At 36.8% G+C, this 24,567-nt stretch overlaps 1 protein-coding gene across 7 annotated transcripts in view; it reads right to left on the bottom strand.

Moving 5' to 3' along the window:
* Nucleotides 1–1,951: 1,951 nt before the first annotated feature.
* The window catches only part of LOC131067013 (uncharacterized), a 130,274-nt gene continuing 107,658 nt past the window's right edge, over nt 1,952–24,567 (bottom strand). For 2 of the 7 annotated variants that reach the window (XM_059217003.1, XM_059217001.1), the window contains one exon: nt 4,596–5,127. In XM_059217003.1, coding sequence (XP_059072986.1) covers nt 5,079–5,127 — 49 coding nt within the window. In that variant the 3' untranslated portion in view covers nt 4,596–5,078. Of the gene's footprint in view, nt 2,356–4,595; nt 5,128–24,567 lie in introns of those variants that run through there. The other 5 variants (XM_058001934.2, XM_059217002.1, XM_059217006.1 and 2 more) reach the window with 5 other exon arrangements.

The raw sequence follows: 24,567 nt of genomic DNA, 5'->3' as shown, positions 1-24,567 counted from the left end.
TCAATCTGGACTAGCATTAGGTGTATAAACCAAACCTTCACAAATATTTCCTTAAAGATGACATGGTTCATAACATAAACAAAAATGTTCCTACTAAAAACAAAGAATTGTGCTTTAAAACAATTGAAAACAGAAGATATGTTACCTTGCACTAGAAACGTCTTCACTATGACGATGAGTTTTGAGTTGTCAACCAATACACTGCCAAACAAATTGACTAAAAGGTAGAGGTAAGTTTTGATAAACACTAATATAGCTTGTTTTATTCCTTATTAGAATTTTGTGGCATTTCTTTGAAGTTTTAGTCCACTTTTCTCATTTCATTTTATTCTCTTTACATAGTTAGAAGATAGGTTGGTTCTAGCTAATCCAAATTATTGTATATTAAACATAGTTTAAAAAAATTGAGGATTTAAAGCTTTCTTTGTGAACTCTTCATTAAACCAACAAAGACACAATAAACTAGTCGAGTAAAAGCTACTTTCGTCACATACACAACTTTGCATCAAGCAAATGAGTATGAAAGCAAATTTGAATTAATGGAAGTAATTTTTCAAATATATAAATATTTTCTAACAAATTATGATATCCGTGGTGTCAACAACCACCACCAAAATTATAACTATGTTATTAAGGAGTCTATATCACTTGACCCAACATCAATACAATTTTGGTAGGTCTTGTGCTCATGTTTCATACAAGTCCCCGATGTTGATGTACCTATGATAGATACATCTTAGCAACAATCAAGAATACGCTCCTCCCTCCTTTGCACTAGCAATTTATGTTCATCCTTCTTGAAGATTGTATATTCAACCTCAATTATCCAATTTCATTATAAACCAACCTCCTCTAATGTAATGGAAGATAAATTGAAGTCTCAAACTCTATCAAAAGCACAAAGGTTTTCATGAACATACACAAGTTCGTTTAACCTTTGCACCAAAAATTATTTCACCTTTTGGAATGTGTGTGTTAACATACTTTAATTGTGTACCTCTTTTAAAGTATTGGCACCAAACATCTCTTGCCATGCATCTCAAATGAGAAAACGAAATGGAAACGAACGAACTCATGATTCATTAACAAAGAAAATCTAGAACTTTTAAACCATAACCTTAATCAACTTTTACTTGTTGTATTGTCATGTGATTTGTCTTACATATATTTCACAAAGAGATCCCCTCACCCATGTTTGAAGATCTCATTCTCAAAGATAGTCCTAACTCTAAGCTAAGAATCTACTCCCATCCACTTCCTAACTATTTAAAGCTCGAAAAAATTAGATCATATATTCAAGAATAAGGAATTGCATAGAGTCTTGCCAAGACGTGGTGCTAAAATCAATCAATGATTTGCCATATAAGGCATTATTTGTCAACCCCACCGTTAATGGCTCTTTGGCCTTATTCACCTTATGTCCACATACACACCCAAGGGCCCTTCCCATCAATGTGGAGGATAACTTAAACATTATATAAACTATTAAAAATAACATAAATAAGTAACTAGATTGAAAAAAGAAAAAGGTGTTGCAAAGCCTAAAACACCACGAAAAAGAAAACAATCATTTTTAGAAAACTACACTATGACATTTTAAGTTTTCTCTATATATATTTCATTCAACATGTTTGGCTTGGTAGGTAAAGTATTCCGATTTGCCCTATTGCTATAAAGAAAATGACCTTCGCATATCTGAGGTCAACCAATAACCAAATTCAACATGTCACAAGGAAAGATTATACTTAATTCCATTTAAACATTCGATAGGAAACATTTATCAATCTTAAACACTATTATGCTACCTACAACTATGACCTAATTCCTTTAATTTGGGACTAAAAGGAAGAGTGAAACTGCCTATCAATATCTATCGTTTAATCTAGAAAACACTAAATGATGGTAAGAATGTTCTCATAATATGTTGTAGCAACTATTCCAATTTGCCCTATTGCTATAACGAAAATGACCACCGCATATTCTAAGTCAACCAATAACAAAATTCAACATGTCACATGGAAAGATTATCCATAATTCCATTGTCAATAGGAAACATTTATCAATCTTAAACACTATAATGCTACCTACGACTATGACCTACTTCCTTTAATTTGGGACTAAAAGGAAGAGTGAAAATGCCTCTCAATATCAATCATTTAATCTACAAAACACAAAATGATGGTAAGAATGTTCTCATAATATGTTGTAGCAACTTGCAACAACGTACAACATGTTGTACACCTACAAGCTCCCATAACTGCATAAACTTTTTGCTTCTATTGCAAAACCTTCTTGCAAGTGTTGCAAAATCTTCTTGTGGCTTTCTACAATCATTATAGATCCCCCTACAAGCAACTATTCCAAAACCACCTATTGTTTTTTGCAATTTTTAAAAAAACCATAAACGATAAACTAACAAAAGGAGCAAAACATCAAAGAGCTTAACACATGCATATACAAACCCTTTTTATTTAAAGCCAAAAGTTCTCATTATTTGAAAACCTAATCAACCATGTCAACCCTTAAAGTGGTCCAAGCATATAAAGATTGCAACCACTCAAACAAAAATGTGCTTCAAGGCAACCTTTGACGAAAACAAAGTTTGCAATATGATCAAGTTTATTTCCAAATCAATTACACCAAGACAACCCAACTCTTCTGTGTATATCATAATCAAATTGAAAACCCACGCGTAGTTGTGTATGTGTTTGCAAATATTTCTACCATAGTCCACAATTTTTTTGGTTCATGAGAGTTTACCAAGATTTCTTAATATAACGTCAAGGTAGTGAATGGAATAAAGAATTTAATATAGATGGATGTTATCCATGAAAAATCTAACTACAACAAAACAATATGTTGCATTGTTTGTAATCATCTACACTACATTTGTATAACCCACCTCAACCACAACTTCATCTAAGATCTTGACAACAAAAATCTCTATTTCTCACCTACCCTAAAGCATCAATGGATTTTAAGAAGATTGCTCCACCACCTAAAGAAGAAACAAATAAATTCAACAATGTCTTGTTTTTTATATCTATCAATCCATCAAACATGATGTTACAGCCCTTTTTCTACCATATATCAAACTACTCGTCAATAATGTCCTTCACATCTAATACTTTTCACTCAAAATTGAGCTCTTTATTTCATCATTATTGGGCATTTTAAACCTCACCTCAACAGTAATATCCAATAAATTTTGCCAGCAAGGAGAATTAAAAGAAAAAAGATAAGAACAATAAGTATTCTAAAAATTAGAATTTAAATTTGAAGAACTTGGGACAATTTTTTTTAAAAAGGGAACCAACTACCCAATCACATGAAACAAAATCAAGCAAAGGAACAACAAGCCTTTAACTGCACTCGTTGTTTATTGACACATGTCTTACAACTTGTGCTCTCAAGCAATGAATGGTAACTTGGAACAATAGCTAGTACAAGATGTATATCCGAATAGCCAGTACAAGATGTATATCTAATCTAGATCTGCAAACTCTAGGCCCAACACTAGCACTAGTGCTCATTGAGAGAATGGAGAAATCATCGAAGTAATCAAGTCAAGTTGACCTTGGCCAATTATTGTCATCTCCTCTTCACCTCTTTTTTAAGTTTTTTTTTCAAGGACCTCTAATTGAGTTTGGACCTCACATAATATCATACAACACTTGTGTACACGAAACATTTTGGTCGTGTAGAAAATCAAAATTTGAGATAATTAATGTCTCCCCCACAAATTTTTAATTTGCAATACTCTTCTTTAATAGGCTCTGGGCTAGTATTATTCCAACATGGGTCCTTTCTAATTGACTTCAACATTACATCAATTTGTAAATTGCAAATAAGAAAAAAATAACTGACATGGGGTTTGTAAATAGAAAGAAAAAGAATATTTTTTTAAATTGATTATGGAACAAACAAAAAACAGAACAAATGAAGAGAATACAAGAATCCTCTTTTTTCTTGTTCTGTGAATTGAAAAATGAAGAAAAGAAAGTTGAAGACATACCAAATGAAAAGATAAAACAAAATGAAAGGATTTAAAAGAAGACATCTCTTAAAATTTGATGCTCAGAATGGACTATGAGCTGCTCCACGTTGACGGTGGGTTCCTCCAAATCCACTGTGAGCTCCTTCAAATACATTTGCTACAAACCTACACGCTCAAATTAATCAACATTTGCTGACCAATTTGCTTATCGTTTTTGCTTCATTGGCTTGTTTTTTCTCTTTATAGTCTATTATCCTGCTTGCATGTTTGTAAATGATATGGAAGTCATTTTATTGTGTTCTAGTTTTTTTTTCGAATTTTGTTGCTTTCTAAATTTTTCTGTTTTTGCTTTTTTTGCTTGTTTTCTTTCTAGTTTTAGAATCCAAGTACATAAAGAGTCGGCAAGTCAATCAAGACTCGCCTCTAAGTCATTTTAGCTTTGAAAGACCAAATCACCTCCACACTCAAGAAGTTTGATGGGTCATGGTACTCTGAATTTGACCCAGCTGGCAAATGCTTATATATATGAGTATACTTACGAGTTACGAGTTCAAAAAAAATAGCCTATAGTTTAATTACAGTACAAAGCAAAAAATACTTACAAATCTAAATAATTCAGCCTATAGTTCATTTATAGCACAAAGATAACCTAATGCCAAACGAAATACATCCATTTTAGTCCACACATTAATGTTGTCCAACTTTGTATACAATGAATTGAAAGCTTCATTTTCAAAGAACCCATGAAAGGCTTTCTAGCAAACTTATATAATATACACCATGTTTTCTTTTGCCGTCCACAAGATGAGTACTGAAATATGATAACTTGGCAATAATGGAGTGCCTGAAATTTCCTTACATTCTTTACCTTATAGCACTACACCAACACAACTAACAAGCACATTAGAAGCACCCTCGGAAGCATGTACAAAACCTCCGTAGTCCTTTGAGCATTCAAATGAAATACTCGGGGTCAAATCCCAAAGGAAATGAATTTTGTGAAAGTGATAAACTTTCTTCTTAACTTGTAACTCCAAGAAACTCAGAAAAGTTTCGGTATTTTGGTACCCACCCAATCTTATTACGAGTTTTTGAATTGTCCATTTGCTTTCCCAGTGGCCCAGTTAAACCTGAATTTTATCATTATGTGCATGCTTATCAGGGCAACAAAATATACATGTTTATTTCATAATAACACATCTTAAAAATTGAGTAAAGCTAACAAACAAAATGTAAATGCTATTCAGTATGGCCAGAACTTTTCCAAGGATCAAAAAAAATTCTAATTTATTAGTGATACAAAACTACCATATTAGAATTGATTTTTAACTTTGCCTCCACCCTTGATTCTTAGCTAAATATTTGCAGTGGTGACTTTGCTCCCCACATCATCTATCATTTGTATCTTGACAATGGTATTTCAACATAGATGTTCTACACCCTCAAAAAATTCGAAAGCAATAATGTTTTCAGGTCAGCATACCTTAGCATTCCCTATCCAAAACATTTTTAACTATAAATACATTCAAAAAATGAAAAAGAATGTCAGTAAACAGTAATATTTCAAGCTTGCTTACTGGCCATGTTGAATTATATGTTGCTTAGGCTAAGAAAACATAAGGATAAATAAGGAACGAGCCTTGTGTGTGTGTGTGCGTATGTCTGGGTGGCACACTCAAAAGATGGTTACCAAAAACTGTCTGTGGTCGAGTGCAGGAACATGACAGACAGTGGTAATTAAGATTCACATACGTATCTTCTGAGCCTAGTTTACTCCCTAACCTGGAAGAGATACAATGTGCTTTTATATTACAAAAAACAGCTACAGTTGGTTTTCTTTGTTGTGCATAGGGTAGCTTCAGAGCATCTTTCATTATCCTGCTATGTTGCAGGGTTCATCCCCTGCAGTGTCAGATCCGGTTCGGTTCCTCTGGGGGTTCGAGCAGACTGTAGGTTTTTGGGAACTGGTTAAAAGTTAAAAGTTAAAAGTTCCAATTGTTAAAACAATGAAACTTGAACTCAATATTATTATTTTTATATTAAGTATATGATGCCATGATTACAAGTTTGTGGTGGTTTTGTTGTTTATATGATGCTAAGTGATATTCTAATCTTAATTCATGATTTTTATATTCTTTTTGTACTAACCAAACGAACCCAAAACCAAAAACAAAAACTGAACCAGCAAACCAGACCCCCAAGCCCGAAACCAGTAACTTAGTTATCATGTCTACAAGGAACCATAGATTTGATTTGCAAAGAGATTACTAGGATGGATGTGATCAATTTCCTCATTCAGCATGCTAACATTCCAATCAACTGATGTGAAGTTGTGGGATTGGTAGGGAATTTTATTCCTCAAGCAGCAAAAATTTGCCTCAGTCAAGCTTTCAAATTGAGCAGCAAATGCACCTGGCCCAAGGATTGTACCCAACGTTCTCTTGACTTATGGCAGCAATTTTCCTTTAAGCCGACTCAAGGAGTACGATGCCACTGATGACTTCAATGGATTTAATTGCTGGTTGAAGACTTCGCTTAATTTCTTTCCTCGGCTAGGACTTGTCAGGACTCGCAGGACTCTCAAGTCCATTGGCTTGTCAAGTCGACTCGCCACATACTCACAAGCCACATCCTGTTAAGTAGACCCAAAAAACACCTGAGTTTTTGCAAAGGACTCACAGGAATCCTAGGGTTGGACTTGTGAGTCCTGACCAAGGACTCTCGCGGCTGCTTGGAAACGCCTAGACAGCTAAAAAAAACATTTTTTTGGTTTTTTTCTCATTTCATTCTGCTGTTTGGTAGCCAAAATAGGTCTGCTGGTGTCCATTCTTCATATTTTGGTTCAAACTCATTCATTTTCAATCCTCCAAAAACCCATTAGGGTTGCACTCACAGGAATCCTAGGGTTGGACTTGTGAGTCCTGACCAAGGACTCTCGCGGCTGCTTGGAAACGCCTAGACAGCTAAAAAAAACATTTTTTTGCTTTTTTTCTCATTTCATTCTGCTGTTTGGTAGCCAAAATAGGTCTGCTGGTGTCCATTCTTCATATTTTGGTTCAAACTCATTCATTTTCAATCATCCAAAAACCCATTAGGGTCTCCACTCAAATCTAACACCTTGTACAGCTTATCATTGCTGCCCCTCAAACCAATTAGGGTCTCCACTCCCAAACCCCCACTTATTGAGTATGAATTATGAAAATTCGAATATTAAGTGTTTAAAGATCATATGAAATGTGCAATGTAATTATGACAAATTGATAGTCAAAATAGGCTTTCATGTTCTCTAAATGCTTTAATTTATTTTTGTATTTTGTAAAACTACGGTTTTTTTTTGCCAAGTCTTGAGTACAAGTCCTATTTTGGGCTGCCAAGTCTGAGTCATCAAACTTCAATTTAAAGTACAATGTAGAAGCCTATATGTCATGTCCCCTAATAAGTTTCCCTAATAAATGATCACGTATGTATAGAATATTAATTATTTTATATTAAGTTCCCATTCACTGATATAAATAATTAATATTTATAAAATATGTATTTTTGTTAGCCATAATTAGTCTAACTATTACGGGAATTCCTAACTATTACGAGAATTCAACTAATTTTTGTGAATAAAAGATGGGCTCACGATAGGAGGAGGGGAATGGGATTTATGAAAATAACTCAGCGGGAGTTGATGATCTACGACATATCAACGAAGGAAGATATTTCCTTTCGCCAGCTTTGCTCTGGCCTATTGGAACTGGAGAGTTGATTCACGAAGGTGTATTTCCTATCACACCGGTCGTAAGGGAAGCCAGCACTGGAGGTAAATGGGAACAAGCATCACACACAGAAACACCCTTCGTCAGTGAAGAAAGACCGCAAAGTCTATGCAAACGGTGATTGCCATGAAAGAAACCAGTGCCTTGCCGGGTCTCTATCTGCGCGTTGCCAAGTATTCAATCATCCTCTACTGGAATTATTGATCAGTTTATTGCATTACCACAGTAGAGACGGAGGTTCATATCCGGAAGAAAGCAGTACAGGGAAGACCCGATATCGGGTTATGTGGATAACTGCGGTCATTGTGGCCGTCATTGCTATTACCAAGAGCGCGGCAGTAGCACCCGATAGTGGCTATCACGTGGATACATTGTTGCGGAGACGGGAATGCTAACCCGTGGAATAGCAGAGGAGAGACGGGAACTTGTGGAATACAGGACCACATACGCGGAGACAGAGGGAACTTCGCGGAGGAGTCACAGTGATAGGAAAGCCCACGACGGATATAACTCTGCATCCCCAGGTGTATGTACGCGCATTTGCGGGAGCAATTTCGCGATTCATTGCCAATGGACGAATGGAGTTAATTCTGGAGGATTACTGAGAACTGCAGACATCGCAGGACTACAGGGGCACGGAGAATGTTTAATATAGTTTTATGTTAAATGACTGTTCAAACAATATAGAAATGATCATTTAGCAGAGAAAGTTTATTTTGAATCGCATTGGTTTTAGTATTAAATGAAATTCACAGAGTATTCTTTTTAATATCTACTGATCAAGTAAAAGCACCTCAATTAAATTGGTCACACCATTTAATTACAGTCAGAAATAGTAAGGAATTTTACAGTGGTATCAGAGCTCTAAATCCTGCCAGCCAGTAGGGTATTTTCAGAAAATTTAATGCACAACTGAGTATGCACCAAGAAAATTATAATTTCCGAAGTACTAGGGCCCGTCAAAACAGATTTACAAACCTTCCTTTAGCACAGAGTAGTACGTCCGTCCCGTTTGAAATTGAAGATAGCCACATAGAAACTAACGAAGAAATTATCTTTGAAACCAACATGGGAGACCCAGATAACAATAGGGATCTGCTGGCTGCATTAATCAGAAGTCAGCAAGATATGCAAGATAACGTTAACAGAATGACCAATTTGATGACCCAATTTATGGCCAATAATATGAATCAGCACCAAAATAATGGAAGGCAGAATAATCAGCATCAAAATAATGGGGGAAATAATGGGGGTAGAGATGAGCAGTCAGTTAATAATCAGCCAGAAAGAACAGGAACAGCTAGACCATTTATGCCTACATTTACTGCTCGAAACCAGCCACCTGAAAATGAACCAACAATAAGAGAAATACAGGCAGAAATACATCTGGATTGGTTAGATTCCGGTGAAGAATTCCGATCAACGATGACATTTAGAGAATATTTAGATGTCAGAATGAAACATAGGCCACGAGGACAGCGAGGAAATAACAGTGAATTGCAAAAGAAAATTGGAAAAATGTCCACTCCTTATTTTGACAGAACAGGTAAAACAACTGCTCGGGCTTGGGTGCAAAAATTAGATACATATTTCCAATTAAACCCCATGATGGAAGAAGAAGCAATTAAATATGTTGCCTTACATCTCGACGGTGTAGCACATGAATGGTCGCATCATGGACAAATAACCTTGGGCCATAATTTGATAGGCACTTATGTCGAGTTTATTGAGAAACTTATTGATAGGTTTGATTCTAAAGACCCTGAATTACACCTTAAGGATCTGACTCAACTTAAGCAAACCGGAACTGTTGAACAATATATCTCTGAATTTGAAAAATTGGTAGTCTTAGTTACGGAAATTTCTAAATGAAGATTGTGATATTTATAGATGGGTTGTCTAATTCCCTCAAAGGGTGGGTTAAATCTTTAAACCCCCTTACTTTACAAACAGCTGTCAAAAGAGCAAGAGAGTTAGAACCATCTTCAAAAGGAAAATTTTTTAACAAAGGACCACCTCCTAAATCGGAAAAGGACAAACAACCTTTCAACAAAGAAAATTCCCCTAAAAACAGGTTAGATAAAGAAGAAAGAGAAGAGCTTAGAAGGAAAAAACTATGTTTCAGTTGTAGGGAAGCTTGGCAGCCTGGACACAGATGTTTAGGAAAGGGGAAAATTCATTATATTGAGGTTATGTCTGACAGTGAGGATGAAGAGAATGTTGATCCTAACATAGAATGAACACATCAAAATACTGAGTCAGAACAGGTACCAAACAAGGAGAAGGAGTCATAGCATCCATGATAGGAACCCCACATTATAATATTTTCAGAGTTAGGGGAGTTTTAAATGGACAACGTGTAATTGTTATGCTTGATAGTGGTTCTACGCATAATTTTATAGATGCAGCACTTGTGGAAAAGCGTGGTTTGCAGACTGAAAAACATGAAGGATTTGATGTTAGAGTAGCAGGTGGAACTAATTTGTCTAGCACTCATAAAGTTCCTAAATTGAATACTACTCTTGCCAATTACACAGTTACTGATGATTTCTATGTGATTGATCTGGCTGACACTAATGTTATTCTAGGCATACAATGGATGGAAACACTAGATGAATATACACAGAGCTTTAAAAGAATGGAATTCTCTTTTAAAATTGATGATAAGAAAGTAGTCCTTCGTGGTATGTCTAACAGTGGGCCCAGGATCGTCAGTGCAAAAAGAATGGAAGCTATTTTCAGACATGGAGATGTGGCATGGTCAGCACAATGTTTAATCTCCAACAAGGTATCAGGTTTCAAATCTAAATCTTATCAAGCTGATTTGTTAACAGTATTAGACTCACATCATTTGGTTTTTAATGATATTCCTCCAGGAGTTCCACCTGATAGAGGTTTTGAACATACTGTTGAATTAGAAGAAGGTGCTAAACCAATAATTACTACTCCTTACAGACACCCTAAAACATTCAGGGATGAAATAGAAAAGGCCATTAAGGAGTTATAGGACATGGGACATATCAGACCTAGTTCTAGTCCTTTTGCTTCATCTGTAGTATTGGTCAAAAAGAAGGATGGAACTCTTCGAATGTGTATTGATTATAGAGCTCTTAACAAGAAAACAATCAAAAACAGGTATCCGATTCCTCGAATCGACGAATTGTTAGATGAATTGTATGGAGCCATTTATTTTTCTAAAATTGATCTGAGATCAGGGTATCACCAGATTAAGTTAAGAGAACAAGACATTCATAAAACTGCTTTTCGTTGTTATTATGGTCATTATGAATTCTTGGTTATGCCGTTTGGTCTAACAAATGCTCCGGCAACATTTCAGTCCTGTAAGAATCATATTTTTAACAAACAGTTAAGAAAATTTTTGCTAGTATTTTTTGATGATATATTGATTTATAGCAAAAATTGGGAAGAGCATTTGAAACATATTGATATAGTTCTGGGTATTATGGAATCACAATCACTGTATGCAAAGGCGTCTAAATGTGAATTTGGAATGACTGAAATTTTGTATTTAGGGCATATGATCAGTGCAACAGGGGTACAAGTTCATCAAGAAAAGATAAGAGCTTTTGGATTGGCCACCACCTCGGAACCTTACGGAGCTAAGGGGATCCTTTGGTTTATGTAGCTATTATAGGAGGTTTGTCAAAGGCTTTTCACATCTTGGGGCACCCTTAACAGATCTTACCAAAAAAGGAGCATTCAGATGGACTGAGGAAGTTCAACAAGTATTTGAGAAGCTTAAAGAGGTAATGAGTTCTTGTCCAATACTTGCTCTTTCAGATTTCAATCAGCCTTTTGTGTTGGAATGTGATGCTTCTGGTGATGGAATAGGGGCGGTTTTAATGCACAACAAACATCCTATAGTTTATGAAAGCAGGAAACTTAATAAACTTGAGAAATTATATTCCATCTATGATAAAGAAATGTTGGCAATCATGCAAGCATTGACAAAATTTAGACAGTATTTGGTTGGTAGCAAATTTGTGGTGAAAACAGACCATAATAGTCTAAGATATTTCTTGGGTCAAAAAGATTTAAATGACAGACAACAAAAGTGGATCAGTAAAATTCAAGCTTATGACTTTGAGATTGAATATGTAAAAGGTAAAAATAATGTGGTTGTCGATGCTTTATCTAGAAACCCTGAAATCAATGTTTTATCTGTGGTAACAGCTGATTGGAAATCTTTTTTGGCGGTGGAGTATTCAAAAGATTCTTTTGCATGTGATTTGCTAGATGGTAATATACAGGATGATAAATATAAAATTGTTAATGATATTATCTATTACAAGGACAGGATTTATTTAACTCCAGGATCGAAGTTAAAAGAAAAAATCCTTCAATCTATGCATGACATTCCTTTAGCAAGGCATCCAGGATACTTCAAAACGTATCATCAAGTAAGAGAAAGGTTCACTTGGAAGGGCTTAAAAAATGATGTCCTACGCTACATCAAGGAATGCACCACCTGTCAGCAAAATAAAGCAGAACAAACGTATCCTGTCGGTTTACTACAGCCACTACCTATACCAGATCAGAAATGGGAAAGTATATCCATGGATTTCATCACAGGTTTATCGAAATCCCAAGGTAAAGATTGTATATTTGTCATGGTTGATAGATTAACTAAATTTGCACACTTCTTTCCTATCACTACAGAATTTACAGCGGTTCAGATTGCGGAGTTATTCTTCAGAGAGGTTTTTACATTACATGGTTTACCAAAGACTATAATCAGTGATAGAGATAGCAGATTTTTGAGCATATTTTGGGGGGAGCTTTTCAGATTGACAGGTACCAAGTTGAATCATAGCACCAGTTATCATCCGCAAACCAATGGGCAGACGGAAATAGTGAACAAGTGGATTGAAGGTTATCTTCGTAACTATGTAGGCGGTCATCAAAAAGCTTGGGTCCGTTGGTTATATTTGGGTGAATATTGTTATAATACTACCTTTCACATGTCAATTGGTATGTCTCCTTTCAAAGCATTATATGGCTATGATGTACCTTCTTTCCTCGACCTTGCTTTTGAACAAAGCAATGTACCTAGAACTCGTGATTGGCTTCAAGAAAGTCAAGATATTCTGTCATCTCTTAAGGAGAATTTCAATGTGCTCAGAATCAACAGAAAATCTATGCAGATAAAAAGCGAGTTGAACGTCAGTTTGACGTGGGCGATTTGGTGTTTCTCAGGTTGCAACCTTACTGGCAATCTTCTCCCAAACGTAGTGGATCCGAAAAACTAAAGCCTCGGTTTTATGGTCCCTATCAGATAGTACGGAAGGTTGGTGCAGTGGCGTATGAACTTGCTTTACCGTTAGATAGCAATATACATAATGTATTTCATGTACCTTGTCTCAAGAAAGCTTTGGGCCAGCAGGTGTCAGTATCCGAAGTCTTACCTCCCTTGATTGACGAGGGGAAACTTGAAATGATACCTGAAGTAATCTTGGAAACACGGGACAGGAAACTACAGAATAGGACTATCAGGGAATATCTTATCAAACGGAAAAATCTGCCTCAGGATGATGCCACTTGGGAAAACGAGAGGGTTTTGGAGTTGCTTGAGGGCAAGCAACATGGGGCAGGGGAGACTGTCATGTCCCCTAATAAGTTTCCCTAATAAATGATCACGTATGTATAGAATATTAATTATTTTATATTAAGCTCCCATTCACTGATATAAATAATTAATATTTATAAAATATGTTTTTTTGTTAGCCGTAATTGGTCTAACTATTACAAGAATTCCTAACTATTACGGGAATTCAACTAATTTTTGTGAATAAAAGATGGGCTCACGATAGGAGGAGGGGAATGGGATTTATGAAAATAACTCAGCGGGAGTTGATGATCTACGAGATATCAACGAAGGAAGATATTTCCTTTCGCTAGCTTTGCTCTGGCCTATTGCAACTGGAGAGTTGATTCACGAAGGTGTATTTCCTATCACACCGTTTGTAAGGGAAGCCAGCACTGGAGGTAAATGGGAACAAGCATCACACGCAAAAACGCCCTTCGTCAGTGAAGAAAGACCGCAAAGTCTATGCAAACGGTGATTGTTGTGAAAGAAACTAGTGCCTTGTCGGGTCTCTTTCTGCGCGTTCCCAAGTATTCAGTCATCCTCTACTGGAATTATTGATCAGTTTATTGCATTACCGCAGTAGAGACGGAGGTTCATATCCGAAAGAAAGCAATACAAGGAAGACCCGATATCAGGTTATGTGGATAACTGTGGTCATTGTGGCTGTCATTGCTATTACCAAGAGCACTGCAGTAGCAGCCGATAGTGGCTATCGCGTGGATACATTGTTGCGGAGACGGGAATGCTAACCCGTGGAATAGCAGAGGAGAGACGGGAACTTGTGGAATACAGGACCACATACACGGAGACAGAGGGAACTTCGCGGAAGAGTCACGGTGACAGGAAAGCCCACGACGGATATAACTCTGCATCCCCAGGTGTATGTACGCGCATTTGCAGGAGCAATTTCGCGATTGATTGCCAATGGACGAATGGAGTTAATTCCAGAGGATTACTAAGAACTGCAGACATCGCAGGACTACAGGTGCACGGAGAATGTTTAATATAAGTTTTATGTTAAATGTTTGTTCAAACAATATAGGAATGATCATTTAGCAGAGGAAGTTTATTTTGAATTGCACTGGTTTTAGTATTAAATGAAATTCACAGAGTATTCTTTTTAATATCTACCGATCAAGTAAAAGTACCTCAATTAAATTGGTCACACCATTTAATTACAATCAGAAATAGTAAGGAATTTTACACTATATAGAACCCCTTCAATATGAGGATTGTGGATGCCCTTCCGCTCGTGCATTTTGAAGAGCTTTGAGTTCCTTTAGTATATTGTCAACACAAACTAAGTAGTTGAAAGGAGAGTGCACATGGGATTTAGGGAGATTCCTAAAAGAAAGACACTATCATGTTCAGCATTGTGGGTTCAAGTGAGAATGGAGCAGCATAGATGGAGAGAGACCATAGATCGGGATAGCTAAGTAAGAATTTATTGGGATGATTATATTAGCTGGGCTCACTCCAAAAAACTTTTGGGGGTGTTGTGACATTTTCACACATCGCCCCATGGCAAATGGGGACCCCCTCTTTTTGCTGAATAAACCAAGTCTTTTGTACTCTGTGTCGTCTCCCGACCCTGAGGAATCAGTTGTAAGCTCTTGTCAATCTAGATTTTGGCCTTTGGAGGTGATGAAATGCCTAAGTATGGAATGGATTTTAAAGAATATAGAGCCTAGGTAGAATACAGTCTTAATATTGTCATCAAGTCGAGAATTAGGGTTTTGATGTATTGAGAAATGCATTGTGCTTATTGCTTTATCCTTCAAACTTTGCATTTTGCTAACTATGAACTTGATTGATACTTGTACTTCACAATGTTTCCTAGCCTTTTTCAGGTACATTGCGGGGAGCAAGACTTTGGATGTTGGGAAGAGGACATCGTTGAGTGGATCATATCATCGTCCAAGGAAGAAATTGCAATGATAGAACACAGGATACACAGGCAGAGGAATGGAATGATGGATACTTGGCTAAGTGTCAAGATAACCCTGAGAACTGATATGAAGAAATGAAAGAGAAACAACGAAAACTTGGTTGTCTGGAAAAATTCCTCCCCATGGGTGAAAATGCACTCTAGATCAAGGAATTCAATGTTTCGTTGAATGACGACGATTTATGCTAAGTCTGGAAGCAAGCATTCTCTATTTTTAGGGTTTCTATCCTGCAAATTCAGAAAAGAAGTCCATAATAAAGTGCACAGTGAAATTTGGCTAAGTGCAGAAAACCAAACCTCAGAGGGCCTTCCAGTGAAATTTGAGTGTTTTTCATGAACTCACTATTTTTAGTAAGTTTCACTTTGGCCCCGATTGGCCTAATTTTGACTTTAAACAAACTTACTATTTTTTGCAATGTCTATTTTTAGTAAGTTTCATTGTGGCCCCGATTGGCCTAATTTTCAGTTTGGACTAACTTACTATTTTTAGCAGTGTCTATTTTTAGTAAATTTCACTATGTCCTCGTTTGCCCTAATTTGGTATTTGGAAGAGCTTACTTTTTTTAGTAAGTCTATTTTTGGAAGGTCTATTCTTGACAACAAGTGAAGCATTGATTGCAAAAAGATCCTAAGCATCTAGTTCTAAATCCGAGAAAGCAAATGAGCAAGCAAATGATCAAATTCTGACTAAGCCTGAAAATCCTCCTCGGAAAGATTGAGCATGGCAAAATCTATTCTTGGGCACAATTCCCAAGAATTGGAGGAATTTTCTAAAAATTCTTCTCTGAGGAATTTTCCAGAAATCCAAAAATCCTTCTTTGAGGAATTTTGCAAAAAATCCAAAAATCCTTCTCTGCCACTCTAATGTGCCAGGGTGACCTCCTTGGGTGCAAATTCCTAGGCAAGGAGGATTATTCCTCATGTAAAAATTTCCTCCTTCAAGCATAGAATGCGCCCTTGCATATAGACAGACTTGGAAATCATGAAAAAATGGCTAAGTGTTAAAATTTCCTCCTCCAAACCCCACGCATGCCAAAATTCTTGAATTCCTCCTCCAGGCCCAATATGTGTTCAAGCATTCAGGAAGGTGTGGAAACTCAAAATTTTGATTTAAGTTTGGAGAAATTCCTTCTCCAAGCCCCAAAGCCCCAAATGCACCCATCTCCAAAATGGCAAGAAATGAAGAAATTTGACTAAGTATGGAGAAAATCCTTCTCCAAATTCGAAATGTGCCTAAACATTCTTGAAGGAATGGAAACTAAAATTTGATTGTCTTGGAAAAATCCTCCATGCCATCTCATGTGCGCCCAAGCGTTATCAAGGCATGGAAATTTGACTAAGTATGGAGAAATTCCTTCTCCAAGCTCCAACTGTGCCTAAGCATTCTTAAGGCATGGAAACTCAAAAATTTGAATAAGTGTGGAGAAATTCGTTCTCCAAAGCTTCAAATGTGTCCATCTCCAAAATGTCAGAAAATGATAAAACATCATGGATTCATCTATCCAATCCAAAGACAACATTGGGACATCAAGAGGCATGGAGGTCCAAGATGAGCAGATCCAGTTTATGGCATCCAAGTTCAAGAAGAAATCCAATCTCAGGAAGTTCATGGAGGAAGAATTCCAGTTCCAAACATCGAGTAGGACATTTAAACTCAACATTCAGGCTTCAAAGCAATCTAGTTCTAGACCCCAAGGATCCAAAGTTCAATTGCAAGCGAGAAGAAGAATTTACAACATCTTGAATTTCTTCCAGAAATCCAAGATCAAAATTTAGAAGGAAAAGACTAAAGAATGACTGTCGTCGACAAGGAAAGATATTCCAAGAAGGTGAATTCCCAAACCCAAGTACGTGGAAAGAAGAAAATGATCAACAAGGATAATTTAGAAGAGTTGATCAAAGTTAGAACCTTGGTCTAGATGGTGCAATTTGAGAATATACTCCATCACAATCAATCAAAATAGAATATTCTTCATGATGAGTTACCAAGTCCACATGGCATCCAACATGTTGAGGTGGCACCCCATCACCTTCTCCGTCCAATCATGTGTTTCCAATCTGTCATGACCAGATTCATCGCATTTGCCGCCAAGGAGAGGGAGTGTGGGTGTGCTATTTTGAGCAATGAGCTATTAAATGTTTTGTGGGCGTGACGCCTCATTCATTATTAGGACCACTACCTTGCGCCTCAAGGGTTATTCTTGGTCAAACCCTAATTAGGGTTTGCATGGTGTAATCTTGGCCCTTGATTTCAAATCAATCTTGGCCGTGCATTTGTCGATCTCTATAAAAGACCTTGCCTTCTCATTTGTAATTCATTAGATAGTTAGCTCATTAGAACTGAAGAGATCTTGCTCCTTAGAGTAGAAATAGAGTAGGAGAAGAAGACATTGTAAGACTTGGAGAAATATAATTTGATTTCATTGAAAATATGGTGGATTCATGTTCATTTCAACTTGTTGCATGGTGTTCTTCCAATTTCTCAATTGCTAGATAAAGTGCTTTGATTTCAATGGAGAATGTAATGTTGTTTGATGAATATCCATGGTTCATACTTTTTGCATCTTGTTGATTATAAGTTGTAGTGTAAAGTTAGTTTGAGCCACTAAATTTGCGTTGTTCAATTGCGGATAGTCGTTTGGATAGCGTTGTTTTGGTATTCAAATGTGTTGAACACAATGTACCACTGAGAGGGGGGTGAATCAGTGGTTTCCAGAACTCTTAACCTTTTGATTCTAAGAGAGTATCGGTTAGAAGTGCAAACACTAAGTAAACCTACCGATGAGATAAAGCGAGACATCACAATGCAACCACACAAAAGCACATCACATGACACTGGTATATAAGAGGAAAACCCAAGATGGGAAAAACCTTGGTGAGAAAAGTTGTTGGAGTCTACAACTCCAATCCAGCCTCACAATGAAAACACTAGTTACAACATTTAGTGGCACCAACCCAAGGAGCACCACTCCTACTGATTTAGGGCACCAACTCAAGGAGCACCAACCCCTACTGATTTATGGGCACTAACCCAAAGGAGCACCAACCCCTGCACCAAGCTCCAACTCAGTGACAACAATACATTATATCCTAGTTACAAATGGGTTATGTAACCTCTACAAGTAATCTCTCTCTACCAGTTTCTCTCCTACTTAGCTTTGTCGGTAATATTCTCTGTCTACCACTCTACCTCCTCTTTGTCGGTTCACACTCCCCTGCCTCACCGGTTCACTCCTATCTCATGTCACACTGCCTCCTCCTTGTCTGATCTCTGCTTCCTCTCTCTTCTTAGCTTGTTGCTGCTGCCTTACCGGTTCAGGCTTTACCAGTTGTCTATCTTTGAACCTGGTTACCGGTGACTTCCTCAGTACCTGTTCAACCCTTCTTTGTCCTTCACCTTGCTAGATCTCCTTCAGGACTCTTTCTCTGCATGCTTCACTCTTCTCTGCCTACTTCACCCTTCTCTACATGCTTCTTACCAGTGCAAACCCTACCAGTTTATACTACTGTTAAACTCTATAACAGTTTACCAGTTGCCTTGGCCTTACAGGTTAAACCACTTTCAATCCTCTTACTGGTTGCACCTCCAAATGCTCAATTGTTTCATTCTCACAGTTAGATCGACTCTTTTCATTCAACTGGCATCACACCTTCTGGAAGCATCAATCAATCCGATCTTCTGCCTGCATACTTATAGCTGAGCTTTCATGCTAAAACGCAACTTCAAACTATTGGCGCGCTAGGGTTTCTATCACTGATCACGAGGAGTATCGGATCCAATCAAATCTCGTTTTGCACGAAGATCGACAACCTACAAGCAATTGGGCATCACCTACCATATCTTCTTTCTTCCAAGGCACGTTTTCTATACTTGGCAAACTCGGACAGCTCGTCGGCTTGCCAATTGGTCAATCACCATAAATGGTTCGGCGGTTTGTAGCACCAACTTTGATCTGCACCTGGACGCTCTGCATCGATCGATACATCCTATCGATCACCTCCGTTCAACCTTCCTCGAGCCGCACACCTCTACAACACATCCCTTGATTTACGGGGTCTGCATTTAATATCGACCGACTCTGTAACAACCTCGTCGATGCACACTCCATCTACCACTTCATGCTTGTTTGTCACCTCAGCTCCACGTGGCACCTTTGTCGGCATCCACCTTGGCTCACTATGTCGGTCCACTTGGTCACCAACTAATAACACACAACCGATGTATGCTTCATACTACCGGTCCATCTTTGCCTACCAACACTATAACCCTGTCGATATATCTTGCCTTACCGATTAACCTTCACCTTCCTTGTGTCGATGGATCATGTCAGCCAGGTCAACACACATACTGGTTCTCATCTCTGTGTTGTCATTGTATCATATTGACCGGTCATTGTCCTTGCAAATTAGCATGCTCATCTTCATCTGATGAGAGCCTTTCACTTGTGCATACCGATAGCGCTGTGTACCACTGGACACTACATCTGCCTTCATGTTAGTAACATGCATGATAACATCATGCAAGCAGTATTCAACTGTCGTTGCATCAATTTGCATCTACATTCTGATTGTACTCTCTATCTGCAGCTGAACCTTTCCTTCTCCTTTATTTGACAAGTTCTCCTCTTAGCCGGTTTGTCAAAGTGACAAACTCATCACTCCTTGTTTGTTTCGGTAGCTCATCTGCTTACTCTGTTGATCAGGTGCACCTCACTGATCTCACATGTTGGAGGCTCACACATATCATCTGGTCGGTGGAGGTAGATACACCATAGTTCACAATCTGTCAATCACCGATGGGAGAGGATCTATGTCATCTGCTAGCCAATGGTGTGACTTCCCTGTTATTGGGCAGATGCAATTTCCCTACAATCCTTAGGCAGCATTCCTTCTTCAGTCTTCTCTTCTTCCTGGGACAGCATCATTTACCGGTTGGAGTCCTGCTAGATGGCATCACGCTAGCATACCGGTGACCTGTGCACTCAGCAATCTTACCAGTTAGTACCAACATGTATACTAACATGTTCATCCACTTGTTCACCGGGTGTCGATTTCTTCATTCCCAATAACTACTTGTATACTGATTGTAGTACCCCTTCTCGATCAGACTTTTTAGACTCATGTTTGACTTCAGTTGACTGTTCAGTGGATACATTATTGTTATATTTTATTCAGACTTTATGCGATGTTATTACATGCTTTAACTTGATTTGTAGTGTATGCTTTCATGTCGTATTTCCTTACTTATGTTAAATGTGATTTTTATGGATTACTGACATGGACTGACACATTTACTTTATATGTGCGATGCGTTATTTACATGTTTCGTGTTTGCAAGTGTATGGGATGCGAGGGGATGATTTTCCTTCACTCACTCCGGTGAGACAGGGAACGTCACGATTCTCCTTCATCGATGCACGTGTCGTGTCTGTTTATATATTTGTCTATATGCACGTGCGGTTCTTTGATGCAGGACATTGCAGGTACAAGTACCGGGTAGGTACGGGATATCGACTCCACCTAGTTTCATAGGTTTGAGCGTGCCTTATTTGTCCGATGGGAGTGGAGGAGATAGTTGTTAGACCCTAAATTGACCCGCAGTTACACTCATGTGAGTGTTATCAATCGATCGTCTGTTCCCGTTTGACCGGTATGCGAGTCAAAGTGCTTTGGTATTTTCGTTTTGTGAGTCATCATATGGTCTTTTCTCGTTTTGTGTGCTTCTAGTTATTTGAAAAGACTTAAATTGAGTGAATTGTGTTATTTTGTGTTGGCATATTTAATTTAATTCATAATATTGATTTAATTTAATAATGGAGTTGTTAAATTAAATGATTAAATGGTTAAATTGCATGTTATATTGTGAAAATAGTTGTATTAAATTATTTGAAATAGAAATTATTTAAATTTTAGTGCAAATGTTGAGTTAAATTCATTTGGGGAAAAGAAAATAAATAAAAAGCATTTCCATTGACCTTTTAGTTAGCTTTTAGATTTTTATTTTTGTTTAAAAGAATTGTGTCATGAAAAAGGGGAAATTAGATTTTTCACTTTTTAAATATTTTATTCCAATTGGTTAAGGAAACTTTTAACCTAAAAGTTTAGGTTGAAAATATTTTTCCTATATTACCTGTGAGTTCACGAGAAGGGAAGGAGGTATTTTTGAAAACCAAAACTTGGAAACCATTTGGAAGGAGGAATCTAGATTTTGGAATTGGTATGCAAGATTGAAGCTCTTCTACAATTTTCTTCCTGGATAACTTTTCAGGTTGGGTAGATTTCTCTCTTTTGTTCCAATGAAAAGTTAAATGTTTTGAGCTTTTCCTGTGGGTGTGATTGAAAATTGTTAAATCTTATTGGAAATTCTTGTTTGAAAGTTCGGTTTCGAAATAGAATAGTTTGCTCTTGAATTTAATCAAATTCCAAATCAATGTGTTTTTTGTTGAAGAGATTGTCCAATATCTTGTTGGTTGTGTGCAATCAAGTTTTTGTAAAATTTAGTTTTTGTAAAATTTAGTTTTTGATTATTTTCTCTATTTGAGTAGTAAGAAATAGATTTTGTATTCTGAATGATTACAAGTTTTTATTTGTCTAAAATTAGGGTTGTTAAATCTTATTGGAAATTCTTGTTTGAAAGTTTGGTTTCGAAATAGAGTAGTTTGCTCTTGAATTTAATCAAATTCCAAATCAATGTGTTTTTTGTTGAAGAGATTGTCCAATATCTTGTTGGCTGTGTGCTTTCAAGTTTTTGTAAAATTTAGTTTTGATCATGTTCTCTATTTGAGTAGTAAGGAATAGATTTTGTTTTCTGAATGATTACAAGTTTTTATTTGTCTAAAATTAGGGGGTTATGCTGGCAAAATTTTGTCAATTTGCCTCTTTGTGTGATTCAAAGATTTTTCCTGTGTGAGAAGAAATGAAGAAATTGATTTAAATCCCCTCTATTTGCTTAAAATTCTTTTGAATTTTTGCCCAAGATCTTTGGATTTGGATCTTTTATGCTTTAATTTATAAACAGAAAGCTTTATTAAAAAATTCATTGAAAAAATAAACAAATAAATAAATTTCTATTCACTGTTATTTTTTTACTAGTGATATTTTGCAGAACAGGGAATGGTTTATTTTTAGTTAATTTAAAAAATAAAATATATATATATAATAAATCCCCCCCTCCCCCCCACGTGGGATGGTAGCTTCTGCTACCATAGGGTAGCAACGCTACCACTTGGTAGCTTCTGCTACCATTTGGTAGTGACTGGTACCATATGGTAGCAGCACTACCAAGCGCTACCAAAAAGGTAGCATCCGCCACCAGCATAAACTTCAAACCCCAGCGTTTTAATAGAAATGGGTCGCTGTTTTAAAATGAAAAAGTATTCGCTATTTTATAACAGCATGGTTATAAATGTTATGTTTTCGTTTTCAATATTATTTTATTAATGTTTATATATATATATATATATATATATATATACTTTTCTATCAAGGCATTAGTTTTATGCGGTCTAATTGGTAAATTAGATTTATTCTGGAAGTAGATTAAATATTTTAATATAATTCATATGTTATATTTTTATTTATATTTAATATCAATTTTTATTATTTTATTAGGAGTATTGTATTGGAATATAAAAAAATTGAATGACGTCTTTAGGAAGATGTATTGTAGAGTCACACTTGTATTGTTGACCATGTTTTGCTTGTGCTTGCCTGAGGGTCTTCTGCTATCTCCTAGCACGGTGGGCTGATTCTGTTTTGGGATCACATGGTCGGGTGGTAGTGCCACTTCCCATCGGATGTATTTGTTTGTGCTTTCATGCGAGGATTGGCTTCGCAGGTGTTCTTGTGGTTTGTGATTCGTGCATCATCTCATGTTGGAGATTTTTGTACTTTTGAAACCTATGTGGTCATTTGTATCAATGGATTTATGTAACCTTGTAATTGGTAATGATGTAAATTTTATATGTATTATTGGAAGCCATGTATTTGATGAATAATGTAATCTTAAGTTAATGAATTTTATTAGCTCAGTTATCCTTATGCTTTGAGCAAATGCTTTATTGAAGAGAAATTTATATTGTAATACTTTCAATCTTTAAATGGTGTAATATGTTATGTGAATATGGTTTATTATGTTCAATGAGTGTTTGATGGTTAATTGGATTAATCTTAATTATGGAACTTAACCTTTCGTTTAATTCTTCGTTGGTAACCCTTTAGGAATTCTTGTGTTAGTCTTCCACTTGCGTAATTATGTGCAATATAGTAATTAAAGCACTTAATGTGAATTAAACTTTAAAAAAAAAATAATTCACCCTTAGTTGCTTAGTTGTGTGGTTATTCCTTTGGGGTTCCTGGCGGGCATTACACCGATGACTCTAGCTTGCATACCGATTGGCCTCAACTGCACACACTGTCGATTGTCATCTATGACCATAATACCATTTGACATCAATGACAACACTGCACATGCATCTCCCATACTGGTTGCCATCCTATACCGGTTGACATCAATGACAACACAATGCCAACAAAATGCACTTTCTCGATGTGAAAATCCTCTAGCACACATCTGCATAACACGAAACAGCAAAGACTGCACTTTTAACCACGTGGCTACAAGCAAACTGCACATACACTGACAATATATCCCACGAATATCCACAAACAAAACAAACTTCTACCAGCAAAACGTGGAGACATGTACACTTGGCATCCCAGAAACTTGCTCAATCAAATAAGAGGCGCAACAATGACAGCCAACTGTTGACATCAATGATAGAAAACAATTAACAAAAGGGTTATTGACGTGTTTTGTATGACTACGTCTAACACAGAATAAAGTTGCCCAGCGGTCACTTTATTCTCTCTTGATCAAAGTCCAATCGTATGCTAAGATTGCAATAAGTTCAAACGATTGACTCCAAGGTTCCGATTATGCAATGGACGTGACTCAGTTGGCTTGATGTTGGGGACTTACACTTGAATCATTCTTTCACTTCTTTGTTGTGGTTGGAACTTCATCATCGGATATAGCAATTTTGTGATGCTTCTGCTTCGGATGAACTAAACTGAAATGAATTGAAAATAAAGGGGAAGGGTTAGAAGGATCTAAATCGACTCCTAAGGGTAGTAATATCAATAGATAATGCTTTGGTGGACAAATTCCAAATAAACCAAGCTCTGCTTCGCCAAGACTAATTACAACTTCGCAAGAACTGGTGCAATCTTCTGAGGATGTTGACGGATT

This window comes from Cryptomeria japonica, chromosome 3 (assembly GCF_030272615.1).
Source record: "Cryptomeria japonica chromosome 3, Sugi_1.0, whole genome shotgun sequence".
Classification (NCBI taxonomy): Eukaryota; Viridiplantae; Streptophyta; class Pinopsida; order Cupressales; family Cupressaceae; genus Cryptomeria; species Cryptomeria japonica.
The sequence above is the reverse complement of the archived record's forward strand: the minus strand, read 5'-3'. Positions and strand labels throughout refer to the sequence as shown.